The sequence below is a fragment of the Pteronotus mesoamericanus genome, unplaced genomic scaffold (genome assembly GCF_021234165.1).
Source record: "Pteronotus mesoamericanus isolate MK-2021 breed Mesoamerican mustached bat unplaced genomic scaffold, CSHL_Meso_final contig_20, whole genome shotgun sequence".
NCBI classification, from domain to species: Eukaryota; Metazoa; Chordata; class Mammalia; order Chiroptera; family Mormoopidae; genus Pteronotus; species Pteronotus mesoamericanus.
In genome coordinates this window covers 35094642-35118283 of record NW_026555085.1, presented here as the reverse complement: position 1 = coordinate 35118283, position 23642 = coordinate 35094642, and the positions used below count along the sequence as shown (strand labels likewise).

The following is a 23642-nucleotide window of genomic DNA, read 5'->3' as shown; positions in this document are numbered from 1 at the left end:
GAGGGAAGATAAGAGAATTCTAAATCAGGTAATATGTTTTATAAATGTGGAGGGAATGTTTAAAAGTGTAAGTTCTTTTTAAAATTGATTTTAAAGAGACAGAAAGGGGGAGAGAGAGCGAGAGGGGGAAACATTGATTTGTTACTCTACTTATTTATACATTCTTTGATTGATTCTTGTATGTGCCCTGACCAGGAATCAAACATGCAACCTTGGTGTATCAGGATGACATTCAAACCAACGGAGCTACTTGGCCAGGGCCTAAAAGTATAAGTATTTTTGAAATAAATATATAAAGGATATACTTATATCCTTTAAAACAGCCATTTTTCCTTTTCTAAGGGCAGACCAAGCATATACTAACAAAACTGTCTCCTCTTTTTTATCTGCATTAGAAAGAATAAACCTTTCAAAATGCAAACATGACCATACACCCCTCCCCCTCCAATAATCTTCATTGGTTTTCCATGGCCTATTGGGTAAACATCACGTTCATTAGCACATTCTGTAAGGCTGTTTATGGACTGGCCTCTGTTTCTCTCTCACCTCAACCGCTCCCATTTGCACCTTGAGGTTCCAGCAACAGTAAAATATTTGTAGGTTCACAAAACACCATTCAATCAAACATATACATCAATTACTTGCATATGCTATTTCCTCTTTCTGAAATACTACTATACCTTTAAGACTTAGCTCTAAAGTCACTTTTTAATGGAAATTTCTGTAATTCTTCCAAAGCTGTTAATCACTTGTCTATCAACCTCTGTTTTAGTATGTAACATACCACATTGTAACTATTTGCTTATATATCGGCCTCGTCCACAAGGCTGTATGAGGTCCTTGAATGCAGGGTTGTGTCTTTCCCCCTTGGTAAGCTCTACAAATGAACTCAGTGGGCAACTTGAGAGGGAGGAGGGTAACGGATGGAGAGAGCTCCTGCCTTCTCTCTTCAGATACGCATCTCTACTTATTTCTCTGCATAAAGTTGCACTCCAGCCCTTCTGGATTTTCTTGTCACCAAAGTGCTCATGTCTCAGTATTCTGTCTTGGCACTGTACCTAAAATGCTAACTGTTCCAGACGTAAGTCAAGCATTGACTTCTCCAGGCAATCTTTCCTGACTGCCCCATGGGGTTAGATGGTCTTGCTCTGTGCTCTCAAAGGTGCTGTCGTGTAGCTGAATCTGTGGCATTGTATCTCACCCACTGGATTTGATATCAGGGGCCAGGTTTTCTACCCTAGCATCTCACACAATCCCTGGCCAGTATTAGAGATGTAGTAAATGTTCGCTGAATAAATGGATGAGGATTAGCTACTCTCTAGCTGGTCAAAGGTGTTCGTGTTCTGTGACAAGGTAGACTCTTGTAGTGATCTTCTGAAAAGAATTCTTTAGATCTGAGGTCTTCAGGTACATGTCAGGAAGAGCATATGCCTTTGAATCTATTTCATGAATATCAAAATACTTTCTAAAGTAGAAGAAATGTTCAGTCATTAATAGTCAGGGGCTGGCTGGTTTAGAAAAGTTATTTAAATAGAACGTCTTCTGAAAATCATAAAAATATAATATTCTTTTACCTTAGATATAACTAATATAATTAGCATTTCATAAAGCAATTAATTCACAACAATCAACTGTCATGATAGGGAAGTAAGGAGAAAGACAGAAACATTGAGTGTCTAGGAATAAATCAGTAAGTACCAAATGTGAAGAATTTGGTGGGATAGTAATTACTTAGGCTGAGTAAATTTTTAGTATCATAGAACCCTCAAGCAACAGAGATGAAAACGTGTAGTTAAAGTCTAAAAAGAGTAAAACAATTTTTTTGTTCCTAAGAGACTACTCTATGTGCTTCCAAAAATCATGTCACTCTAATGGGGAGTGGATGTGAGGCTCACTCCTGGTGGTTCCTGACTGTTTTAGCCATTGTGTGATGATTCTTTTTGAGTGGAGACCCCCTGTCATGAGGATCAGGTGATCCGAGCTGTTTCTCTCATTCAGTTACCTCAGCCTCCCTCCCTCCGCCCAATCCCCACTCCCTTCTCCAGGGCCTGCACATGATTTTCATGGTCAAAATCAGAATGGAAACCTTGAGAGGCTGAGCTAAGCCCGAGAAAGCATCTCTGACTGCTTAGTCTTGTCATCCTTGGTCCTTGCAGCATTTCCCCGTTTCTCTGGTCATCACTGGCATGTCTAAAACTGCTCCTGTCGCTAGCATGCAAAGAATCTTACCTCAGTGCCCCGTTCCCATCTACTGGACGCAGAGGTAGGTGGTGGGGATATGACGATGAGTATGACACAGATCTTGTCTGCCTCAGCTTAATGTTGGTCTCCAATAGTGAGGCCCTGGCTGGATGGTTGGTGCTACACTGAGTACTTTACCTGCATTATGTCAACTTGAGACAGTAAGAATTTCCCACCTTTAATATTTGGGTCAAGTGAAAGCTCAGGAGGTTGAGTAACCTGTCCAAGGTTGCACACTGGTCAGAGGCAGGTTATTGCTGATGCCACAGCCCGTGTTTTTACCACTCTACTAAGCTAGCGTCACAGGGTGGATCATGGCAGGCAACCTTTCAAAGGCTAAGGAAAATGTCTAGGCTAGCCGCTGGTCTGACCTCCTCCTGTTTCCTGCACTCTCACAGTCTCACACAAGTAAATCTGAGGCCATGTTAGTCTATTCAACCCAATCCCATCTCCGTCTTCCCAAAGGGGATCTTACGCTTGGAATGTACTCTGCCTTTCAAATTGACCACCTTCATTCTCTCAAAGGGTCCTCTCCAGGATCCAGTCCATGGCTAACGTGGGTTCCCCATCGTCCCAAGTTGTAAAGCTTTCTACTTTATCACAAGTTCTAGAGGCCCTCTGCTTACTATACCCCAGACATAGGAGATACTCATTGGTCTCACTATAGTAGTCAGTTTTGCTTGACAGTATTTCCCAGCTACTAGCTGCAAGTGCACAATGAGATTGTGTGAATAGGAGTGAACAGCTCATTTTCTGGTTATTTGCAGGAAGAAATGAATCCCAGTGTTCAATAATTCTCAATTTCAGGAAAGATAGGAGGGTGCTGAAAATTGAAGAAAATGTCCAAAAGTAGCAATCAGACTAAAATTTGAACTGCTTTTCAATTTTTTTTCTTCAAGACCATTGCAGTTCAGATATTAAGATTTTTTACTACAAAGCAAGGGGGAGGAAGGAGAGCTAGGGGCTGGGGGTGTCCTGGGTTGGCAAGTGGAAGTAGGGGAGCTGATTTCCCATCCGGGTTCTTGCGTAGGCTAGCCTGTGTACTGTGAATCCTGACTCTCTAAATGCAGCCTGGCATAAATCCAGAGCAACCTGAGGTCTAGACAAAGGGCCAGATAGTAAATGTTTTATGCTTTATGGGTCATGTGGTCTCTGTTGAAGTCATTCAACTCTGCATTGTAGCATGGGAGCAACCATAGACTATACACAAATGAGCGTAGATATGTTTCAGTAAAATTTTATTTACTAAAACAAGCATTGGGTTGGCTTTTGGCCCTCACTCTAGTTTGCCGGACCCTGGCCTAGATAAGAAGAGTCACGAGGAAATGCCTTGAGGCTGGGAATAAACAAAATCTGTGAACGGCTGAGGCAGAAGACCTTGGTGGCCTCTTACATGATTATTAAAGTTTAATATAATCCCTGTGTTGCTTGGCAGAAAAAAATGTTTGAGCAAATCATTCTTGAGTAAAATTAGGACCTTTAGAATACATTTAATTATAAGATGATAATAATGTCAGGCAGTAGTTTATAGTATAACCTTATGAAAAACATACTATTGTCATCTCTATTTTGCAGATAAGGAAACAAGCACAGAAGGGTTAAGTTGCCTGGGGATAAACACAAGGCTCTACTATTGTTTTAGTATTAAAATCTTAACATTTTAACATCAATTAACAACAATAAAAAAATATAGTTTGGTGTAAAATCATTCTCTTTGCTCATGTGTGCCTGGTACATAACAGGTATTCAATAAAATTTTGCTAAAGTGAATGGCCTGTTCTTATAGGTGTTGTTGGGAGGTCCTTTGGAGGACGGGCAGGAGGCTGAGGCATGAGGTACAGTCTCGTTGGCTTTTTCTCTTTATGAGGGTAAATCACACTGGAGCTAATACAGCAGCGAAGGGCAAACGGCCCTAAATTAACCAGCCTCCTTTGATGCTGTTGGAAACTGAGTCTGGGAGTCTAAGAGAAGGAAACCTGTTGTACAGCACTGACGTGCCCCAATGTTACCACTAGAGGGGGAAAAAGATTCACCACAAATCTAAACTGGCACCTGGTCTTGAAATTGAAGGAAGCGTGCTCACTAATTGTTGAGCACGAAGAAATAACTAAAGCAAAGTTAAACTCTGGGTAGATTATATTTACATATATACACAAACACATATGCACTTATAAGGAAATGTAGGTGCATTTTTTGTGCTGCCATGAGTATTACAATCTTGCAAAAGTCTTCCAAGGCCTCTAAATCAGGGTAAAATCATTGCGTATGAATATGCAGAGATAAGAATGATTGGAGAACTGAAGCAGCAGTGACTGTTGCTGCCACCAGACAGATGGAAGGGCCCTGCCAGCAGCCAAACCATGTGCAGGGTGGAGAAGGCTCAGCCAACTGTGAACTGCAGAGGCAGATTGATTGACGGCATTGACAGCCGTCTTTCCCAAGCTTGGCTGCTCACTGGAATCAGCGGGGAGCTTTCAAAAAATGCCACAGCCTGAGTCCCACCTTCAGAAATTCTGTTTTAATTCATTCAGGGTGTGGTCCAGAAATTCTATAAAACCCTTCAGGTGGTTCTAACACGCAGCTCCGGTTGAGAACTACTGAAAAGGGTGTGGGACTGGGGTGGTGGGGGCGGAACAACCTCCATACCCCCTGCCTCCTTGCAGACAAGTCACCTAAATCACACAAGTCAGGTCCCTTAGGCAGAGTGTCGGTCACAACCCCAGTGCTTCCCGGCCTTCCTTCCCTGAGAGAGGTCTGAAATTTTCACGCAAGAAGTTCAATTCGTTTTTCAAAGGACTGACTTTGGAGGGAAAGGGAGTGCTGGGTGACCATTCATTCATTCTTTCAGTAAATATTCCTTTGACACCTTCTGTGGTGGCCTGGGCCTGGTATTAGGCGCTGAGGACCAGAGACTCTGGCAGAGTTGAAGAAGCCTCCAGTGATCCCTTGGCCTCCAGTCTCTTCCCCTCTCCAGTCCTGGTGGAAAGCAACAGCCTCTGCACGGGGAGCTCTTATAGGATTCCAGAGCCTGATCCGTCAGAGTTTGGAGCTCTTCACATGAGTTCAGCGTGGCTCCTTCTCTAAGTGATGTCAAAAGTGTGTTTGCTGAGTGGGGCTCAAAGATTCGTTCATTCATGTATTCACTCACCCATCAGACATTTATTGAATGCCCGTTACATGCCGCACCCTGTGCTAGATGTCAGGGATACTTCTATGAAGAAAACCCTGCTGCTTGAGCACGGCCCGTCTAGCAGGCAGGCAGACAAGCAGGCAGACAGCCATAGTCCACCTTGTGAATGAAAGGTGGTGGGAGGCACAGGCTTAAGTGGGAGTGCAGTTTGGCGGAGGCGATAGGAACCAGCTGCAGCAGGAGACGACGGCCCTTCACCCACGCTGCACCCCCACCTCCGTGGTGTAGTACCAAATTCCTCCAGGCTGTAGGAATGGCCCCACTATATTCCTAGATCTTATGCTTTTGGTGTGGATGTATGTTTCTCCTCCCAACCCCTCTTCCTACTTTACGTTGCTTAGTCGGGTTTTTGGGGAGTCAAAAGTTATATGTGGATTTTTGACTGCAAGGAGCAGGTGTGCGGGTATCAGCGCCCATAGCCCCTGAGTAGTTCAAGGATCAAATGTATAGTATTTAGACTCTGAAAACCCTTCAATTCTTGATAGAGACATGTAAATTAGTTCTGTTCGTATACAGTCTAACAGATGTTCTTACTGCAGACGGCAAGCAGGCATCTCACTCAGCTGACCTAGGGATCAGGAAAGTCCTGTGGCCACATTGTTTCTTCTGCTGGGAGTGCAGTTGTTCTTTCTTTTATTTTTAAAAAATTATTTATTTATTTATTTTTAGAGAGCAGGGGAAGGGAGGAAGAGAGAGTGGGAGAGAAATGTCGATGTACGAGAGATATACATCGATTGGTTGCCTCTCACATACACCCAAATGGGGACCTGACCCGCAACCCATGGATGTGCCCTGACTGGGAATTGAATCAGCGACCTTTTGGCTCTCAGGCTGGCGCTCAATCCACTGAGTCACACCAGCCAGGCTATAGTTGTTCTTTTAATGCTTATTATTATTGTGCTTTATATTCAGGATCTAGGAGGCTATCCTGTACATTTTGTTGGGTTTTCTTTTCTTTTTAATTAAAAAAAATTCTTCTTGTTTGTTTGTTTTTTGTCAGGTTTTCTCTTAAAGAGATAAGAGTAGTAAAACCCAGCTGAGAACTTCTGGATCCAAGCAAGTCTGCAAATGGTTAACTTTCCTCCTAGGATTTTGTGAACACTGATATAGTAACTAACTTTTGGAATTTTATTTTCCTAGGGGTATGAAATCCTAGTAATAAGTAAATAAGTAAGTGCTCATACATGCTGATTGCTCTTGAATATTTTTAGTCAATGCAATGAATAGGAGATTCAGTTTAAATAATAACCAAATAAATGATTAAAAATTAGATGCTGCAGAGTAAGTACATCTTTCATGAAAACACTAGTTTAATGTGACCTCAGAGCAAAGTGTGGCCACAAGTAGCTTCAAAACAGAAACAAACAAAAGGAATATTCCAGGGAATATATTAGCTGATTTTAAAAATATGTGTTAAGTGATCCATAAAATATTCTTTCAGCAGCATCTTTTACTGTAACCTGTTGCAGACCTGGCTGTCAAGAATGTCTTCGGAGTGACTTGCAAAGGCTCCTTACCTCTGCAGCTAAAACTGCAGAGATGCCATCAGCACAATGAAGAACTGATGATGATTAAACAGCTTCTAGGTTTAACAAAAACCCACAATGGCAAACATGTGCCTCTTCTTTATTTGTGGAGTATCCTTGTCTGAAGTATGTGGTAAGATTTAAGAAAAATTCAGAGTTGAGAATGCATTTTAGGGCACCGTCAAGAGAATGGTCCTGTTTATGCCTTTCAGAATAGAGGGGACCCAAGGGTAAGAAAACTGGAAAATCTCATCACCAAGCCCAGGGTTACAGCAAGGACTGATTTGCATAAACCACCTCCGAAATGCTGGCATGTCAGCAGTGGTTCTCTTCAATGATCAGATCTGAGTAATTTGAGAGGAGCTGATGAGTCTTTGCTAGTTATAAAGAAATTCTTGACACCTCAGCTATGCTTCTATTAAAGTGAAAGATTCTGGTAGATAATTTTGGAAAAGTGTTCTGTTTACACTCTGGCGTCAGCCTTTTTTTGCCTCTGGAATTTTTCTCCAAAGCTACTGGTGACATCCTTGTTGCTACTTTTGAAGAACCATTCCAGTCTTTACCTTCTTGACCTCTTGGCAGCATTTACAGTCTCCCACTTGAAACACTTTGCTGGCTCCTCTTCCACGTGCTCCCCTGGTGTCCGTCTGTCTGGCTGCTTTGAGTCTGTCTCCATCAGCACCGTCTTCCTTTTGTAGCTCCTTATGTTCTTGTGAGCCTTAGGTTCTGTGTGTTGACCATTCTCCCTCTTTACCCCACCGCTCTCCCTGGGGTGATACTTCTGTAAATTACCTGCGTCCGTGCTGATAACTACCAAGTATGTCTTCATTCCAGATTTGTCTCCTGGGCCTCAGGTCCAGGGGTCCACATGCCTGCTGACCCCTAAACTCAACACTCAGCAACAATGCACCAACTCCCTCCAAGCCAGCCTCTGCCTGAGCCAGGCACCTAGAGGTATCACTCTTAATTTCTACTGCTCTTCCACTTTCCAACCAGTAAATATTTAAATCCTATTAATTCCTACATTTGAGGAGCTCTGAAATACATCCTTCAAAACGCTTCACCCTGTCTGCTTGGCTCAGGTGCCCAGCAGATCCAGGTATTGTAACAATAGCCTCCTCTCTCTAGTCCGCTCTTCACACTGCAATCAGAGTCATCTTTCTAAATGTTAGAATAAAGCCCCTGACAAATTTATGTCTGTAGTTAAAAGCCTCCATGCCTTCTGCTTGTTACAAAGATCCCTGCTCCTCTTCTCAGTGTAACCTCTCCTCCCCATGTCCTCCGTGCTCCCAGCTCACATGCTTTCTAATGCCGTCTTCACCTCTGGGTTTTGACAGCTGCAGTTCCCTCTGCCTAAACATACACTCTTTCAATAACCTGCCTGGAAGGTATGCATCTACCAGATCTCTGTTTGGATATCCTTTCTTCCAGAAAGCCTTCCTGGATGCCACCTGCCATTTAAGTGCCAACATTATGTCTGCTCAAACAGCCTGGACTTCGGTGATTTCAACGATGTGTTGCTCTGTATCCTAACTGACTCTACTTTCCTGGCAGCCCCTCAAGACTTTAAGCACAGACCCACCTTTCTTGTTAATGTTTATCCTTGTGCCTGGTGGAGAGTAGAAGCTCAATGCGTATTTTTTGAGTGCATAAACTGACCCCCTGGGAGGACCATTAAAAGCTGTAGTCAGGCCTCTGTGTGGGTGGGGGAGGGAGACCACAAGTAACTTCTACTTCTGACTGTCCTCTTACTTCTTGGGAGGGTGTCTGCAAGGGCAGTGAGCTCACCCAGAGGATGAAAAGAGAGAGAGATCTTGGAACACTGTTTCACAGTTGGGTGAAAAGATTGCTCTTCCAGCCTTGAGTGGCCTTACTTTGAGTGATTCTTCAGCACAGGTAGTGCGGAGGTAACATCAAGGGGAGTAGCAAGTGTTTCAGGGTGAAAGTGGGTGCAGGCAGGCAAGGCTGCAAATGTTGGGAAGTTGGGAGCACCCTCCTCAGAAGAGAGACGGAAGTGCTCCTCTCACGTGACACAGGTAGAACACAGCAAGGAGAGGGTCTGGCCTGAGTGGAGGCAGGGGAGCCACTAAGGGGCTCAGACACCTGGAGGCTATAATAGGTAGCATTTAGACCGTGCTTACCATAGGCTCAGCACTGCCCTTCCTAAGTGGTCTGCAAATGTCAATTCATTTAATCCTTATCACAACCCTACGAGGTCAATACTATTACCACCTTCACTTCACCAATGAGAAAACAAAGCACATAGCGATGATGGGAGTTGCCCAACATTGCGCAGAGGCTGACGTGTTTGTTGGACTACCGGTATCTCTCCTGAGCAGCATTGTGGTGCCAGGGTAAAGTTGGGCTGCAGAATTCAACTAAAGAATTCTGAGTTTCACCCAAGGCCTTATTTACTCCTTTGATTCTTTAGAAGGCTGGTTTGGCCTGGGGAATAAAATGTTGCATACAATGGACCACAGCAGGCACGGTGATTGTCACATAGACATATTAAGAGAAGTTAAGAACACGATACAATCAAAAGCTTCTTGATCATTTCTCTTCAAAATAGTGAGTAATCTCTGTTGGGTTGTTTTGGTTATCTTCACAGGAAGAACAGGTTGTACAGAACTCTGATTCATTCCTTAACAACGGGCAGAAAACATGGGTGCATAAAACAAGTAGATGAGAGAACAATTATTCTTGAGGATCTTAAGTGTGGTCTTGATTTGAGGAGTAGTAATTCATGAAAATAATACTGGTAAGAAGCAGGTAAGTTTTGCATTGCAACGTATTAACAGACAAAGCTCCTTCTCTAATTGCCCAAACCTTTACACAGTGCTTGGATGTTGCCTTGGTGTGCATATTTGAGAATTTATCTAACCAGGTTGGTAGAGGAAAACAAATACAAACATTGCTTTTGCACCTTAAAAAATTATTATTCTAAGATCCTTTCTAAATATAGGACCTTTAGAATTTATTTTGTCATGATAAACGTACATTAATTTTTGTGAAATTTTGCCCAAGATTCACAATTATGTAGTATTTATACAACGCGAACTACAAACTTGAAAGGTAAATCAGTCAGCCTTTTCAGATAGTCCCAAATATCTGGATGTTTAATGACATGAAGGAACATATCGAGGTAATTAATGGGATTATTTTTAACCTGAAATTTTGATAGTGTCCTTGAGAAAATATTTTTCAAACAGGGATACTAAAACAGGCGTATTGTCATGAGTGATGGACTCAATTGTATCCCCCCCAAATTTGTAAGTGAAAGCCCTAAACCTCAGTACATCACAATGTGTCTGTATTTGGAGATAGGGCTTTTAAAGAGAAGATTAAATTAAAATGCAACTGTTAGGGTCGGCCCTAATCCAATATGACTGATGTTATTGTAAGGAGGGAGAAATTTGGACATGGATAAGTGAGTGCCCAGAAGAAAGACCATGTGAGGACACTGTGAGAAGATGGCCGTCTGCATGCTAAAAGAGAGGCCTCAGAAGAAAGCAACCCTGCTGACCCCTTAATCTTGCATTTCCGGCCTCCTGAACTGTGAGAAAATAAGTTCCTGCTGGTTAAGCCATACATCCTGTGGTGTTTTGTATGGCAGCCCTAGCAAATGACTATTCATAATAGTGAAAAGTAAGTGTATATAGAATATTCAAGAGTTTATCAATTTGCTTGTCAATCTGTTTACTTCTCTGCTAACTTCATCTTTCTATTATAAATAAATTTTTGAGTACAAAAAAGACACACAATTGTTTGAATTAAACCACTGACAAAATAAACTAGTGAGCAAAATAGAACCAGAGGCATAGAATCATGCAACACACTGACAGCTGTAAGGGGAGAGGGGAGAGGTGGGGACTCATGGAAAGAAGGTGAAGGGATTAGTCAAAGAACACGTATGCATGACCCATGGACGTGGACAAGAGTGTGGGCAAGACTATGGGAGTGGGGGCGGCCTGGTGTGGGGAAAGAGGGGAAAACTGGGACAACTGTAATAGCATAAATAAAAAAATAAACATTAACAAGATATAGAACTTTTGTTAAAAATAAGTATAGTCTTCAGTCTCAGAAATGAGTTTGAAAACACATTTCCAGTGTCTGTGCACTCCCACTAATTTGAAAATAATCTGTGGTAATCTTTGAGAAACTATGCAAAACAAAGTATTTTCTTTTGTCTTTTAAGACATATTTTAGAAATGTCTAAGAACAGCCATTGCTTGGTACTATAAAAAGTGATGTAAAAGTGATGTCCTTTTTTTTTTTAAAAAAAAAAATTTATTTATTTTTAGAGAGGGGGAAGGGAGGGAGAAAGAGAGGGAGAGAAACATTGATGAGAGTGAGAAACATCGGTCCGTTGCCTCTCATACACATCCCCAACGAGGGACAGACTGCAACCCAGACGTGTGCCCTCACCGAGCATCAAACCAGCGACATTTGTGGGATGATGCCCAACCCACTGAGCCCCACAGGTCAGGGCAGTGATGTCATTCTTTAAAAAAAGTCCAAAATACATTCAGGTAATAAAATCCAGACAAGTTGAGAGTGGTCTTAATTATCTTATTACCTGAGAATCTTTACTCTAAAAAATAACTAGAAAGTGGCAGATGCTTAATATATACTTTTTAAGAATTCTGACTTTTCTCTTTGTGAAGGTAATGAGATTATTTTCCCTACTGTCATCCTTGCAGTGGAATACATATTTTCTGTTACACATTTTAATTCTAATTTGACTTTAAGAAAAACTATTATTATGGAAAAAGCTACCAGAAGTCAAAGGCATGTTCAAGTAGTCACATTCAATAATCAAACAACCAAAAGTAACAAGGAGAATGCCAAAACGAGGTCACTGTTTTAGAGATGAGCGATAAATGGTTCACACTTGCAATCGGTAGTATGCATATAAATTACTGTTCCAGGTGTGCAGTAAGAGGTGAGCATGATCTGGCAAAAAACATTCCAGGCAACTGATGTTCAATTTATTTATGTTATTAAACTCAGGAACAGGACTCTTGAATTCAAGATTAGGGATGTATATGTGCAAACTCCTTTTCAGAACTGCTCATTGTATTGGTTGGTCTTTTAATCATGTAGTTTTATAAATTAAGTAGTGTCATGAGTCAAAGATTTCCAGTTAGTTATAAATTCTTGGATGTAGCTATTATGTTTTTATATAGAACCCAATCATTTTAAATGGAACTTAGAAGTGAGAAATAAAAACACTTTAATCAGAATCAGGGTACGAAGGAGAAAAACATCCACCTCAAGTGTCACGAAGTAGCAACCAGAAAGCTCCCAAAGTCCACATGTAAATAATAAAGTTCTGTTCAGAAAGAATTCTGAAAAGAAGGGAATTCTGCAAAGGACTTTATAAATCTCAGTCAAGTTTCAAGAAGAAGGTGTAAGAAAGTAAATCTTAAGCTGCTGCTAAACTGCTTAGTTAGCAGAATAAACCTATTTCATTTTTCTTTCTTGCTGCTCACAATTCTTTTTATAGGTTGTGAGGCAAAATTAGAAAGCTTCTGCGGGTCTTGGGAAATGACACAAACTGGATTAAACATGACTTTTAGGAAACCTAATCTGCTCCCATTAGATAAGAGTTATCGTACTACTTGCAAATCAGACTAATCTGTGGATGAATTGCCCACCTTCACTTTAGGGCAGTGATTTTCAATGTTTTTCCACTCATTGCACACAAACTAATTAATAAAATTTTGCAGCACACCAAAAATATATTTTTTGCTGATCTGACAAAAAACAGGTATAATTTTGATTAATTTACAGAAAAAAAAAAAAGGAATTACTTACCCTTGCTCCAAAGTAACTTAAAAAAAATCAGGGGCCTATACTTATATATAAGAATTTCTGGTACCAGGAATTAACCAATCAGATACAACCTTATTAAGCAACATGACCAGTAAGATGCAACTCTGTTATATGACCTATATGTTTATCGTTCAAGACAGGGCATTTACACCAGTTGGCTATTGTTGTGTTGGCTGTTGTCACTTTTTCCTGTGACAGTCTAAGGGAATATAGGTCAGTGCCCCTGACTATATAGGAAGGTATTGCCTGTTTTAAAAATTCTTGCAGTACACCTGTTGAAAATTGCTGTTGTAGAGTCTTTCATTATGGATATAATGAAAGAATGTAAAGAATTTCAAAGGGAATTCTAAATCAGCAATGCCCAATAGGACTTTCTGCAATGATGAAACTGTACTAATCTCCTCTGCCCAGCGTCATGGACACTAGCCACCCAAATGTTGATAGTGCTACTGATGAACAGAATTTTAAATTTTATTAAGAATAAATTTTATTTAATGTTAATTGATTTAAATAGCCTCCTGTGGCCAGTGGCTACCATATCGGGCAGTGCAGTTCTACATCCTTTCCATCTCTTTAACGGACAGCTTCAGGCATCATGTTACTGCATATCCTTCTGTTTTCTGGGATTAAATATTATCCAAGCCTTCTAGGTTCCCCAGGGATAGGGTGATCAAATAATTGTCCAAACTGGGACACTTTGAGAAAGAGAGGGAGTGTTACTAACAGTTATGGTGAGACAATAGACACGATCTGGATGGTCCAGGACACATAATGAGGTTGATCCCCTCACACATAGTGATTGTTGCTTGAAGATTCTGTTGGGAAGTAACTGGACCTCCCTTCTTTTTAAGTTGTTACAGATAATGTTTAAACATCTTTTGGGGCACACCATTTCATTATACCATGATTTTCTTTGACCCCACACACATTTACCAAAATCTCTAGAACTCATTTCCGCTTTCCCAGTGACTTCCAACTATAAAGTAAAGCAATGTGTAACATGATGCTAAATGACTAACTCAGAATAGAAATAAGTAATCAATCATACTGATCTGCATTTAGACCAAGTATCTGAATAGCTAAACTGGGTTAGTTGGTAGACTTTCCTCTGGCTTTTTGGTAAGAAGCCAAAAGAGCCAAAATATCAGAGGTATTTCTTTATAGTATAGCCGCTCGGCATTTTCCGACAGACAAAATCCTCCCAAAGGGATTAAAATAGGCAGGCCAAGCATGCGGCAGTTCATTTAGTTCAGCTTCTCATTTTCTTTTTCCCTCCCGTGGGGAGTAGATCCTGGAAATAAGTTGCTTTGGGTACTCACTTCCTTTTCTGCTATCAGTAGAGGAAGCATATTAAGATCTGCTTTTAACAGTTAAATTTCAGCAGGATCCGAGCAACTGTAGAGCAATTTAGGTTTCCCATTTTTAGAACTCAACCTGTTTTGAAATAACTTAGAGGATTTTTTCTTTGATACAAATTACAGAACATGTATTGGAACATCAAGTCATGAAAACAGTTTTAAAAACCCAACTGCAACTGTACACTAAGTATCTTTAAAAAGTAACCAACTCACATGACATGCCAATTCTCATGTAATCTTGCTGACATGGCATGGCTTTCCAAATCCCACCCACCTTTTGTATCATATTTTGTGTTGAATACTGTAAAGTTTTGTATTAAGAAAAACTATTTCAGAATTTAATGGGAGTGTGGATGAATAGTAAAAGAGAAGGCAATTATTCCAGGAGATTTACCTGCCCCTCCAAAAAAAGAACTTAGCAACATAGAAACATAGGTCTCTGAGTCATTTAGTCAGAGGTGCTCCACCAACCTGATAGCTCGAATGACAGTTTTAAGTGGTGGGGTGAGGTCTTCTACAGATACATCACACTGGCATCCCTTTTCATCATACACATCATCAGTGCCAAGGGCGGTGTCAGCTGCAAGAGAGAATCATCAGTTAAATACCACTGCCAGCTATTTAAGACATGCTGCTGAACTTGTCTCATAGAGCAGGAGAAGGGACAGACAGACTAAGCTTATAAATCAAGACAAGCATAAGGTCAGCCACTTGTTTTTCCCAATGTTATTCTCTCTTCTTTTTCTACGACCTCAGCAATTTTATGTTATTTGACACAAAGACCTTACTGAGCTGTTTTCCATGGGGAAGATGAAGATGTTGACACGATGTCTTTCCTTCAGCGGTGATAGATTTGTATTGATCCATACCTGCTCTTTGTCCAGTTCTTTGAAACGAACAGCCAGCATTTAAAAAAACAGTTGTCTGGAGTTAGGGAACCAGTCTGTGGATCCGTAACTGGCCTGTATAGCTAGAGCTTGAAACCCATGACCTTGACCCCCTTAGCCCCATGCCCTGAACAAGTGAGTAAGTGGCCAGATCCAGGAACATGGACTACTTCTTAGTCACTGGACACAGGCAGCCCAGGAGAGTTTGCTTAAGATAACACAACCAATGCTGACAGATTTTCAGGTTAAAGAATAAAATCAGTTCCTCACAAGCTGAGCAAATTAACTTTTGGGTTAATTGCAAAGGCTGGAAAAGGGGGCAAGGTTATAATAAACCAAATTAGTAAGAATTTATAACATTAATAAGGAATAAACTCACATCGCTACAGCTGTTTTCAGCAACAAAATATTGAAAATAAGTTAAAATTTCTGGAATAGGGGATGAGTTAAATAAATATTGGCAGGTTTATATAATGAAATATTAAGACGCTGTTAAAAATGATGTTGAAGGCTAATGACTGGAAAAAATGTCATGATATATTACTAAAGAAAAAAATCTATATATCTATCTGCTATTAAGAATGAATTTAATCTTTTGCTTGGCTATATTTCTAAAATTTCTACAATAAACATGTATTAGTTTGGTGATAAAGTAATAAAAATTCACACATGAGACGTGAGTTACATAGCCTCCAAAGACTATTTAAGTCTTTTTCAATGTTAACATGCACTAAAGGACTAACAATGCTTCCTGTTGCCTTTGCTCTGCCTAGTGTCCATCTGCTAAGTCAAGGAAAGTGCTGCACCATGGGCTGTTCAGGTTGGGTTAAAAAATCCCTGAGAAGCTATTGGAGGTCCATTCATTGAAACAGTGCAGGTAATAAAATGCAGTTGATGCATAATTCAGTTATACTGTTTTCTGTGTGTTTACTCAGTTTATTGTGTGCAAGGGTGGAGCTGGTGGGGGTGGGGAGAGATGCAGATGGGTCTTCACAGCTCTTCTCCATGGTCCCTTGGGCCTTACAAAAATAGTGATAATAGCAACCACTCACTGAAATTTATGCCAGGCGCTTAGGTGTAGTTTCTGCATGCATTCATTTTCTGACATCTACAAGTTTGTAGCAATATTATGCCTAGTTTTTAAATGCCAAAACTGAGGCTCAGAGAAGGTAAGTATCTTACCTGAGGCCACAAAGGTAGTAAGTGGAGCTTAGTAAGTTGCAGAGCATGTTATTAAAATCCAGTTCCTTGAGGCTCCAAAGCTCTTCCCTTGCTATTGCATTACCCAGTGTCAGAATGCGTTCAGCGTTCAATAGTGGGTTCAGCAGTGGCATGCAGCGTCTCAGGAGAGGGCAGGGGGAAGGGCTCAGCTCACGCACTGCCTGCTGGGTATATTCAACTTATCTCCAGAGAAGTTTCCCACAGTTTGCACAAGAGTTCACTGATTAACGCTGTGTTAGCTGGGTCTGACTCAGTGATGACCTTCATAGTAGCCAGCTATTTTGCTTGATCAACCGCCCACGCAACACAACCCCGTTAGTTTATAGCACCATGTCCAAGATTAGGTGACATTTTTCCAGGACTCTTCACGATTTCTTCCTCTGCTTTGATCCCAACCTGCTCTTAGTTGGTGAAGAAGGTTGAATAGTGTTGCCCGCACAAGTTTATGTCCAGTTGGAACATCAGAATATAACCTTATTTGGATTAAGGGTCTTTGCAGATGTAATTAAGTAAGGTTTAAGATGAGATCATCCTAGATTAGGGTGAGTCCTAAAATCCAATGAAAGTGCTCTTGCAAGACAGAAAAGGAGAAGACACAGGAGCACAGAGAAAATGGAAGCAGAGGCTGGAGTGATGTGTCTGCAAGCCAAGAACACTGAGCATAGCTGTCAACCACCAGGAACTGAGGGAGACAAGGGACGGTTTCTCCCTCAGAGGCCCCAGAAGGAAACAACCATGGTAACACTCTGATTTTGGACACCCTGATTCCTTGATCTGTGAGAGAATAAATTTCTGTGGTTCCAAGACCCTCCCAGTCGGTGATGATTTATTATGGCATCCCTAGGAAACTAATACAATTGGGAAAACTTTTCCTTATGGCTTCCAATTCTTCATTCAAGAACAATAATTATGATGCCAATAATAGCAATGTGCTTTTTACGGAAATCATATTATGTGCCAAGAACTTTAATTACTTGCTACAAACCCATGAAGTATTATTATCATTAACTCTTACTTTTATAGATTATGAAAGTGAGGCGCAGAAACTAAAAAACTTGCCCAAGGACCAATGGAAAGTGACAGAACAGAATTGAAATCTAAGCAGTTGGGTTCTGAATTGCATTGTTAGGCACTGCCTGACCCTGAGTCTTACTCTAGACTCCTTCCAGATTTGCCTTTCTTGCCCCTCTTTTTGGTGCCTGGATTTCCTTCTCCTGCATTACATTTTCCTTCACATGGCCATGTGCACCTGGCTATTGGGATCTCAGCTGAAGTGACCCCACAACATTGAAAAAGGATCAGATTTGGAGCCATGTGGTTACCACGGTCATGTGCTGAGTCAGTCCGTGTCCTCCAAAAGACCTGGAAATACACAGACCCTGGGACTATGAAGGGACTGTCTGTGGTGTGTGTGGGGGCTCAGGTACAGGTCAGGTGGCTGGCAGAGCCAGTCACCAGGAACAATTACGGAGTCCTCTGAGGAACCCAGAAGTTAGCTACCCCAAAGAAATGTCAACTAATGAACTTTGGATTCCCAGTATAGAATTCACAAGAGTATTTTACACTGCCCTTCAAAATAGAGGCATATGAGTGCTTCCTCTCATCTGAAATCTAGTGAGAACCACTTCTAATATGGTCCCATCTTATACCTCAGAAAACAGAAACACGGGAGAGCTTACAGGGAGGGCAGATATGGCAATGCCTGTATCAGTGACTTACCTATTTGAAAATACAGTATACACAACCCTAACAAGATGATGAAGGTCCAAACAATGAAATAGTTAAAAATACAGGGCCTTTTACTATGAAGTTAGTGGAAAACTTCAGGAGGTATGTACAGTCACAGTAAGCACAAAGTAAAGATAGTGAAATTATAATGTCTGCATTGACTGTAAATGGAACTGGGAACACTCCAAACAGTTATGAGTCTCCTTCCAGCCCAGTGTTGCTCTCCCTCAACCCTGTCCTGTACGCCAACAAGAGCTTCAGTTTATCCATTTTGTTTAGAAAGAGGACTGGGCAAAAGATGGGAGTCAGTCACCAACTGCATTATGTCCAAATGTGTTTATTGTGGAATTTATTATACTACCTAAACTAGATTGTTCAGAGCATAAATTAAACTCACAGTCTTTAAAATTTTTTCTTTGTAGGTTTGGTCACAGCAAATATCTTTGCTGACATCTGCTGAACACGGGTTGAGTTACAAAATTTTTCTCTTTATTTTAAAGCCTTGAAAATGGGAAAAATGCCATCTTTCTGCCTCATAAGTATCTCGAGATGTCAATTTCTTTCCAGTGAGGTTAACACCACATTAAATGTCTTTCTTGTGATTTCTGGAGGCTTAAAACGCTCTGTGAACTCTATGGCACCTGGGTGTGGCTAAATTATCAGCCAAGGCTGACTCCCTTCTCCCCACCACAGGTCTGGCTCTCTGTTCTGGCATTTTGGGAGATGTGAGTTATGGGAACATAAGCTCATGTGAACAGCGATGTGCATAAGACCTAGTCACGAGCAGCAAAATGCCAATGGAGTGAGGTGCTCCCTGTGGGCATTCCTCCCTGGGAGGGTGAGCCTACCCCGGTGCAAAATCCATGCCTGCAGAAAATGAAGTATAAAATGCAACGCTTTCTCTCTCCAAACCCTCTTTTCTTTCCTATTGATTATCAGTGTTCAAGATTTGCTTTCAAATATCTTGTTTCTTCACATTTTGAAAAATCTATTTTATAGTGTTTAGAAAGGACCACTTGGATGGTGAAGAGGGAGAAGATACAGAAACATTCTGGAAACTTCTGTATTTTTTTGTCCACTATGAAATTTGCCATCAAGATGTAGTAGGTATTTATGAAAAAAAGATAGGTAGTTTCTAGCTCTTTCTCTTGGTGACCTCCGTTTACAGATTAGATTTATTTTTTACATTTCTTTTAAAAGAATTTTATTATTTTCAGAGAGAGGAGAAGGGAGAGAGAAGGAGAAGGGGAGAAACATTGATTGGTTGTCTCACACGCCCCTAGCGGGAGACCTGGCCTGCAATACAGGTATGTGCCTCAACGGGGAATTAAACTGGCGACCTTTCAGTTCACAGGCTGGCATGCAATCCACTGAGCCACACCAGCCAGGGCTTATGTTTCTTGATGAAATAATTACAATGGTTTTCAACCTTGGCTACACATTAGAATCACCTGAAGAGGGTTTAAGACATCTCAATACCAATAACGTCCTCAAGAACAGAAACATTATGAAACTAGGGTTGGAACCCAGGCATCAGAGTCTTCCTTAAAGCTCCCTGAGGTACCCAATGTGCAGCCAAGGGCCAGAACCATTAACGTACGTGAAAAACTGACACCCTCTGGTTTCCCTCAGGCAGAGCTGAGGAGTGTGCTTGACTCATCTGCCATTGGATTGAGACTAATTCTCCATGTTTCCCCAGGTACCACTATTATAATTTCCTCAGAAAAAATTCGAGACAGTAGATGTGCTTCACAAGACAACAGGAAATGATAAAGTCATAAAAAAACAGAAAAAAATATCCCTTGAGAAATTGGTGATATAGGAACAAGTTTTCATCATCTTTTTATTCAGCTTAAAAGCCTTGGCTTTCTGAATTCCAGTTATTGTCTTCTGTCCTTCTGCCATCTGAAACCTCATTCTTTCCAGGCCTCAGCACTGTTCTCTTTGAAAAGAGTCACTACTGTTTTTACACATGAGGGTGGACCCAAATGCCCTCAAAGTTATTTATAAATTGTGTATTGATTCTTTTTCTAAATGTTTAAAAATTTAAAATTTTATTTTTAGAGAGAGGGGAAGAGAAGGAGAAAGAGGGAGAGAAACATTGATGTGTGAAAGAAATATTGATTGATTGCCTCTCGCACGTCCCTAATTGGGGACATGGCCTGCAACCCAGGCATATGCCCTGACTGGGAATCGAACCAGGAACCTTTCAGTTCGCAGGCCAGTGATCAATCCACTAAGCCACACCAGCCAAGGCATGTATTTATTCTTACATATTTAAATGTCAGGCACCTTCAAAGTACTCTCCATTTGATGCAATACACTTACTGAGACTTTTTCCCACTGCTCACAACAGTTTTTGAACTCATTGATTTTGATGCCTTTTAGTACTTCTGCTATTTTTTTATTTCACCTCTTCTACATTGGCCAAGTGTTTCCCTTTGAAAAGGTTTTTCATCCGGGGAAATAAAAAAAGTCACTTGGGGCAAGATTGAGTGAATAGGGAGGGTCGGTCATGGGGGTCACCCCATCCTTGGTCAAAAACTGCTGGACATTCAGCACAGCGTGGGCAGGTGTGCTCGTAAATCACCTATCATGAAATGGGCAAGTGAATTGAAAGAGTCTTCAAAAAAAAAAAAATTCGGCTTCTGGCTCCCGCTCTCACAGCCATTGCAGTACACTGAGCTCCATAGAGACAGCGCCGGGGGCAAGTGCGGGCCAAACGGACACTGGGCGACTCTGCGCTCGCTGAGGAAAAGTAATTAAACATGGGCAAAGGAGATCCTGAGGCCGAGAGGCAAAATGTCATCATATGCTTTCTTTGTGCAAACTTGCTGGGAGGAGTACAAGAGGAAGCACCCAGATGCTTCAGTCAACTTCTTAGACTTTTCTAAGAAGTGCTCAGAGAGGTGGAAGACCATGTCTGCCAAAGAGAAAGGAAAATTTGAAGACATGGCAAAGGCGGACAAGGCTCGTTATGAAAGAGAAATGAAAACTTATATTCCTCCTAAAGGGGAAACAAAAAAGAAGTTCAAGGATCCCAATGCACCCAAGAGGCCTCCTTCAGCCTTTTTCTTGTTTTGTTCTGAGTATCACCCAAAAATCAAAGGAGAGCATCCCGGCCTATCCATTGGTGATGTTGCAAAGAAGCTGGGAGAGATGTGGAATAACACTGCTGCAGATGACAAGCAGCCTTATGAAAAAGAAGGCTGCTAAGCTGAAGGAGAAATATGAAAAGGATATTGCTGCATACCGAGCTAAAGGAAAGCCTGATGCTGCGAAAAAGGGAGTCATCAAGGCTGAAAAAAGCAAGAAAAAGAAGGAGGAGGAGAAAGATGAAGAAGATGAGGAGGATGAGGAAGAGGAGGAAGATGAAGAAGATGAAGAAGATGTGATGAATAAGTTGATTCTAGCACAGTTTTTTTTCTTGTCTATAAAGCATTTAACCCCCCTGTACACAACTCACTCCTTTTAAAGAAAAAAATCGAAATGTAAGGCTGTGAAAGAATTGTTTTTAAACTGTACAGTGTCTTTTTTTGTATAGTTAACACACTACCGAATGTGTCTTTAGATAGCCCTGTCCTGGTGGTATTTTCAATAGCCACTAACCTTGCCTGGTACAGTGTGGGGGTTGTAAATTGGCATGGAAGTTTAAAGCAGGTTCTTGTTGGTGCACAGCACAAGTTAGTTAGATATGGGGATGGTAGTTTTTTCATCTTCAGTTGTCTCTGATGCAGCTTATACAAAATAATTGTTCTGTTAACTGAATACCATTCTGTAATTGCAAAAAAAAAAAAGTTGCAGCTGTTTTGTTGACATTCTGAATGTTTCTAAGTAAATACAATTATTTTATTAGTTAAAAAAAATTCAATGAAGCCCAACACAGCCTCTCCCAACAATACCAGCAGGCACACTGATAGCATATGTGTTCCTAGAACACTCACCTAGTGAGGGGAAGCCTGTACTACAAGGGTTCTGCCCTCCAGAAGATAATTTCATTTTTTGGGGGTGTCCCCTCTTGTATAAGAGACTTCCATGTTCACAGACCAAAATAAAATCAAATTGTCAAAACCTAGCAGAAAACTTTTGTTTTGTCTGTGGAGGACTGATGATGTCTTCATGTTTGGATCAACAGAAGAAATTATAAAGGAGACAGGTGAAAGCTTTGCTCATGAAGACAGAAAATGTTACTACCTGAAATAGCTAAATTAGAATGCAAAGAAAAATGCTTGATTAGGGAAAAAATATAAAAAGACAATATTTATAATGGATAAGCTTATTTGATTGTATCGCAATCCAAAATATAAAGGTACAAAAATCAGGAGAAATCTCTAGTAGTGAAAATGACTATTCAAGCTTACTAGAAATTAAAAAAAAATTATTATGTGAAAGTATGGAATTATACCTACTAATTAACAAAAGAATAATGACTACTACTAACAAATTTGAGGTGAATCTGGTACATTTTTACATTGCTAGTGATAATATAATATTTATCACATTATTGCTTATTGTAGAGAAGAAATTATATAAATTTCGATATCCCAAAGTAGAAAACTGTAAATTCTAGTATTTGACCACCATGATGCTCTACACAGCTACCAAAAGATAATTATGAATAGTATATAATATGAAAATATTTTAAAATGTCAAATAAAATTAAACTATGAAACTAGATACTCATGTTAATTATAACTATGTACAATGACATATGGAAACAAAACCAGCTAAAAGAGAATATTTAAAAGTGAAATTAGCTGCAGTAGGGTGTGAGATTATAAATGATTTCTATTTCTCTTAATTCCTTAAGAAATTTAATCATGCTTTTCCCTCACAAAAATAAATGCTTTCCAAGATGATTTCAAAAATAGAAAAACTATTAAAGAAAAAAAAAATCTTCCTGAGTTCCAGAACTTAAAGGCAACCATTGTTGTAATATGTTTCTTCTAGTAAAAGTGTGAGTGCTAGAAGTTAACAACAAATTTATTTTAGGATTTTAAATAAAGCATGTAATGATTCTATTCCATTATCCTATGGGGAACACACATTAAAATGGCCACTATTAATGATGGTGGTAACTAATTAATTATATCCTGTTATGAATTACAATTTATTTTCCCAGGGTTCCTTCCTTTTGTGGCTGGTTGTTATTTCAATTACCTTTCCCCACTATCATTTCTCAACACTTCAAATATCATCCTAAATTTAGAAGTTCCAGTTTAGTCATATGCTAGTTCGAAGGCGAGTCCTTTAATCCAGGTAGAGTTCAGAATAACTGCTGTGGCCCTGGCACAGCAGCGCAACTTCATTTTGCTACGTCCTTGGCTCAGGCCGTTTTTTCCCTGCTCTGTGCTCGTTGCTGCAAATGGGGCCCTCAAGGCACTCATAGGAAGCCCAGAAAAATACTGAAAATGACATATTATTTGTTCTAGACTTCTTTCTTTCCAAATAGTTTTAATTTTAACTTTGTTTTTCTCCTGTTATAATTGGAATATTTGCTCTCTGTAAAAACTTTGAACATTTGAATTTTAAATGAAATCATAAAGACAGGAAAAATATTCACGTAGTTCTAACACTCTCAGGCAAATCCTTCTAAATTTTGGCAGATTTTCTTCCAGTGCCTTTTCTGTGTCAACTGATGTTTTGGTTTTGTTTT

The 23642-nt window shown here is 40.4% G+C and overlaps 2 protein-coding genes across 3 annotated transcripts in view; one reads left to right on the top strand and one right to left on the bottom strand.

Annotated features, from left to right (window-relative positions):
* Positions 1-23642, bottom strand: part of KCNQ5 (potassium voltage-gated channel subfamily Q member 5) — a 540177-nt gene that overhangs the window by 10918 nt on the left and 505617 nt on the right. For both annotated transcript variants that reach the window (XM_054569623.1, XM_054569624.1), the window contains one exon: positions 14622-14730. In XM_054569623.1, coding sequence (XP_054425598.1) covers positions 14622-14730 — 109 coding nt within the window. The remainder of the gene's footprint in view (positions 1-14621; positions 14731-23642) is intronic.
* On the top strand, positions 20783-21268 carry LOC129067575 (high mobility group protein B1-like). Its single transcript, XM_054569625.1, has one exon. The coding sequence runs from the start codon at positions 20789-20791 to the stop codon at positions 21200-21202; it is 414 nt and encodes a 137-aa protein (XP_054425600.1). The 5' UTR covers positions 20783-20788; the 3' UTR covers positions 21203-21268.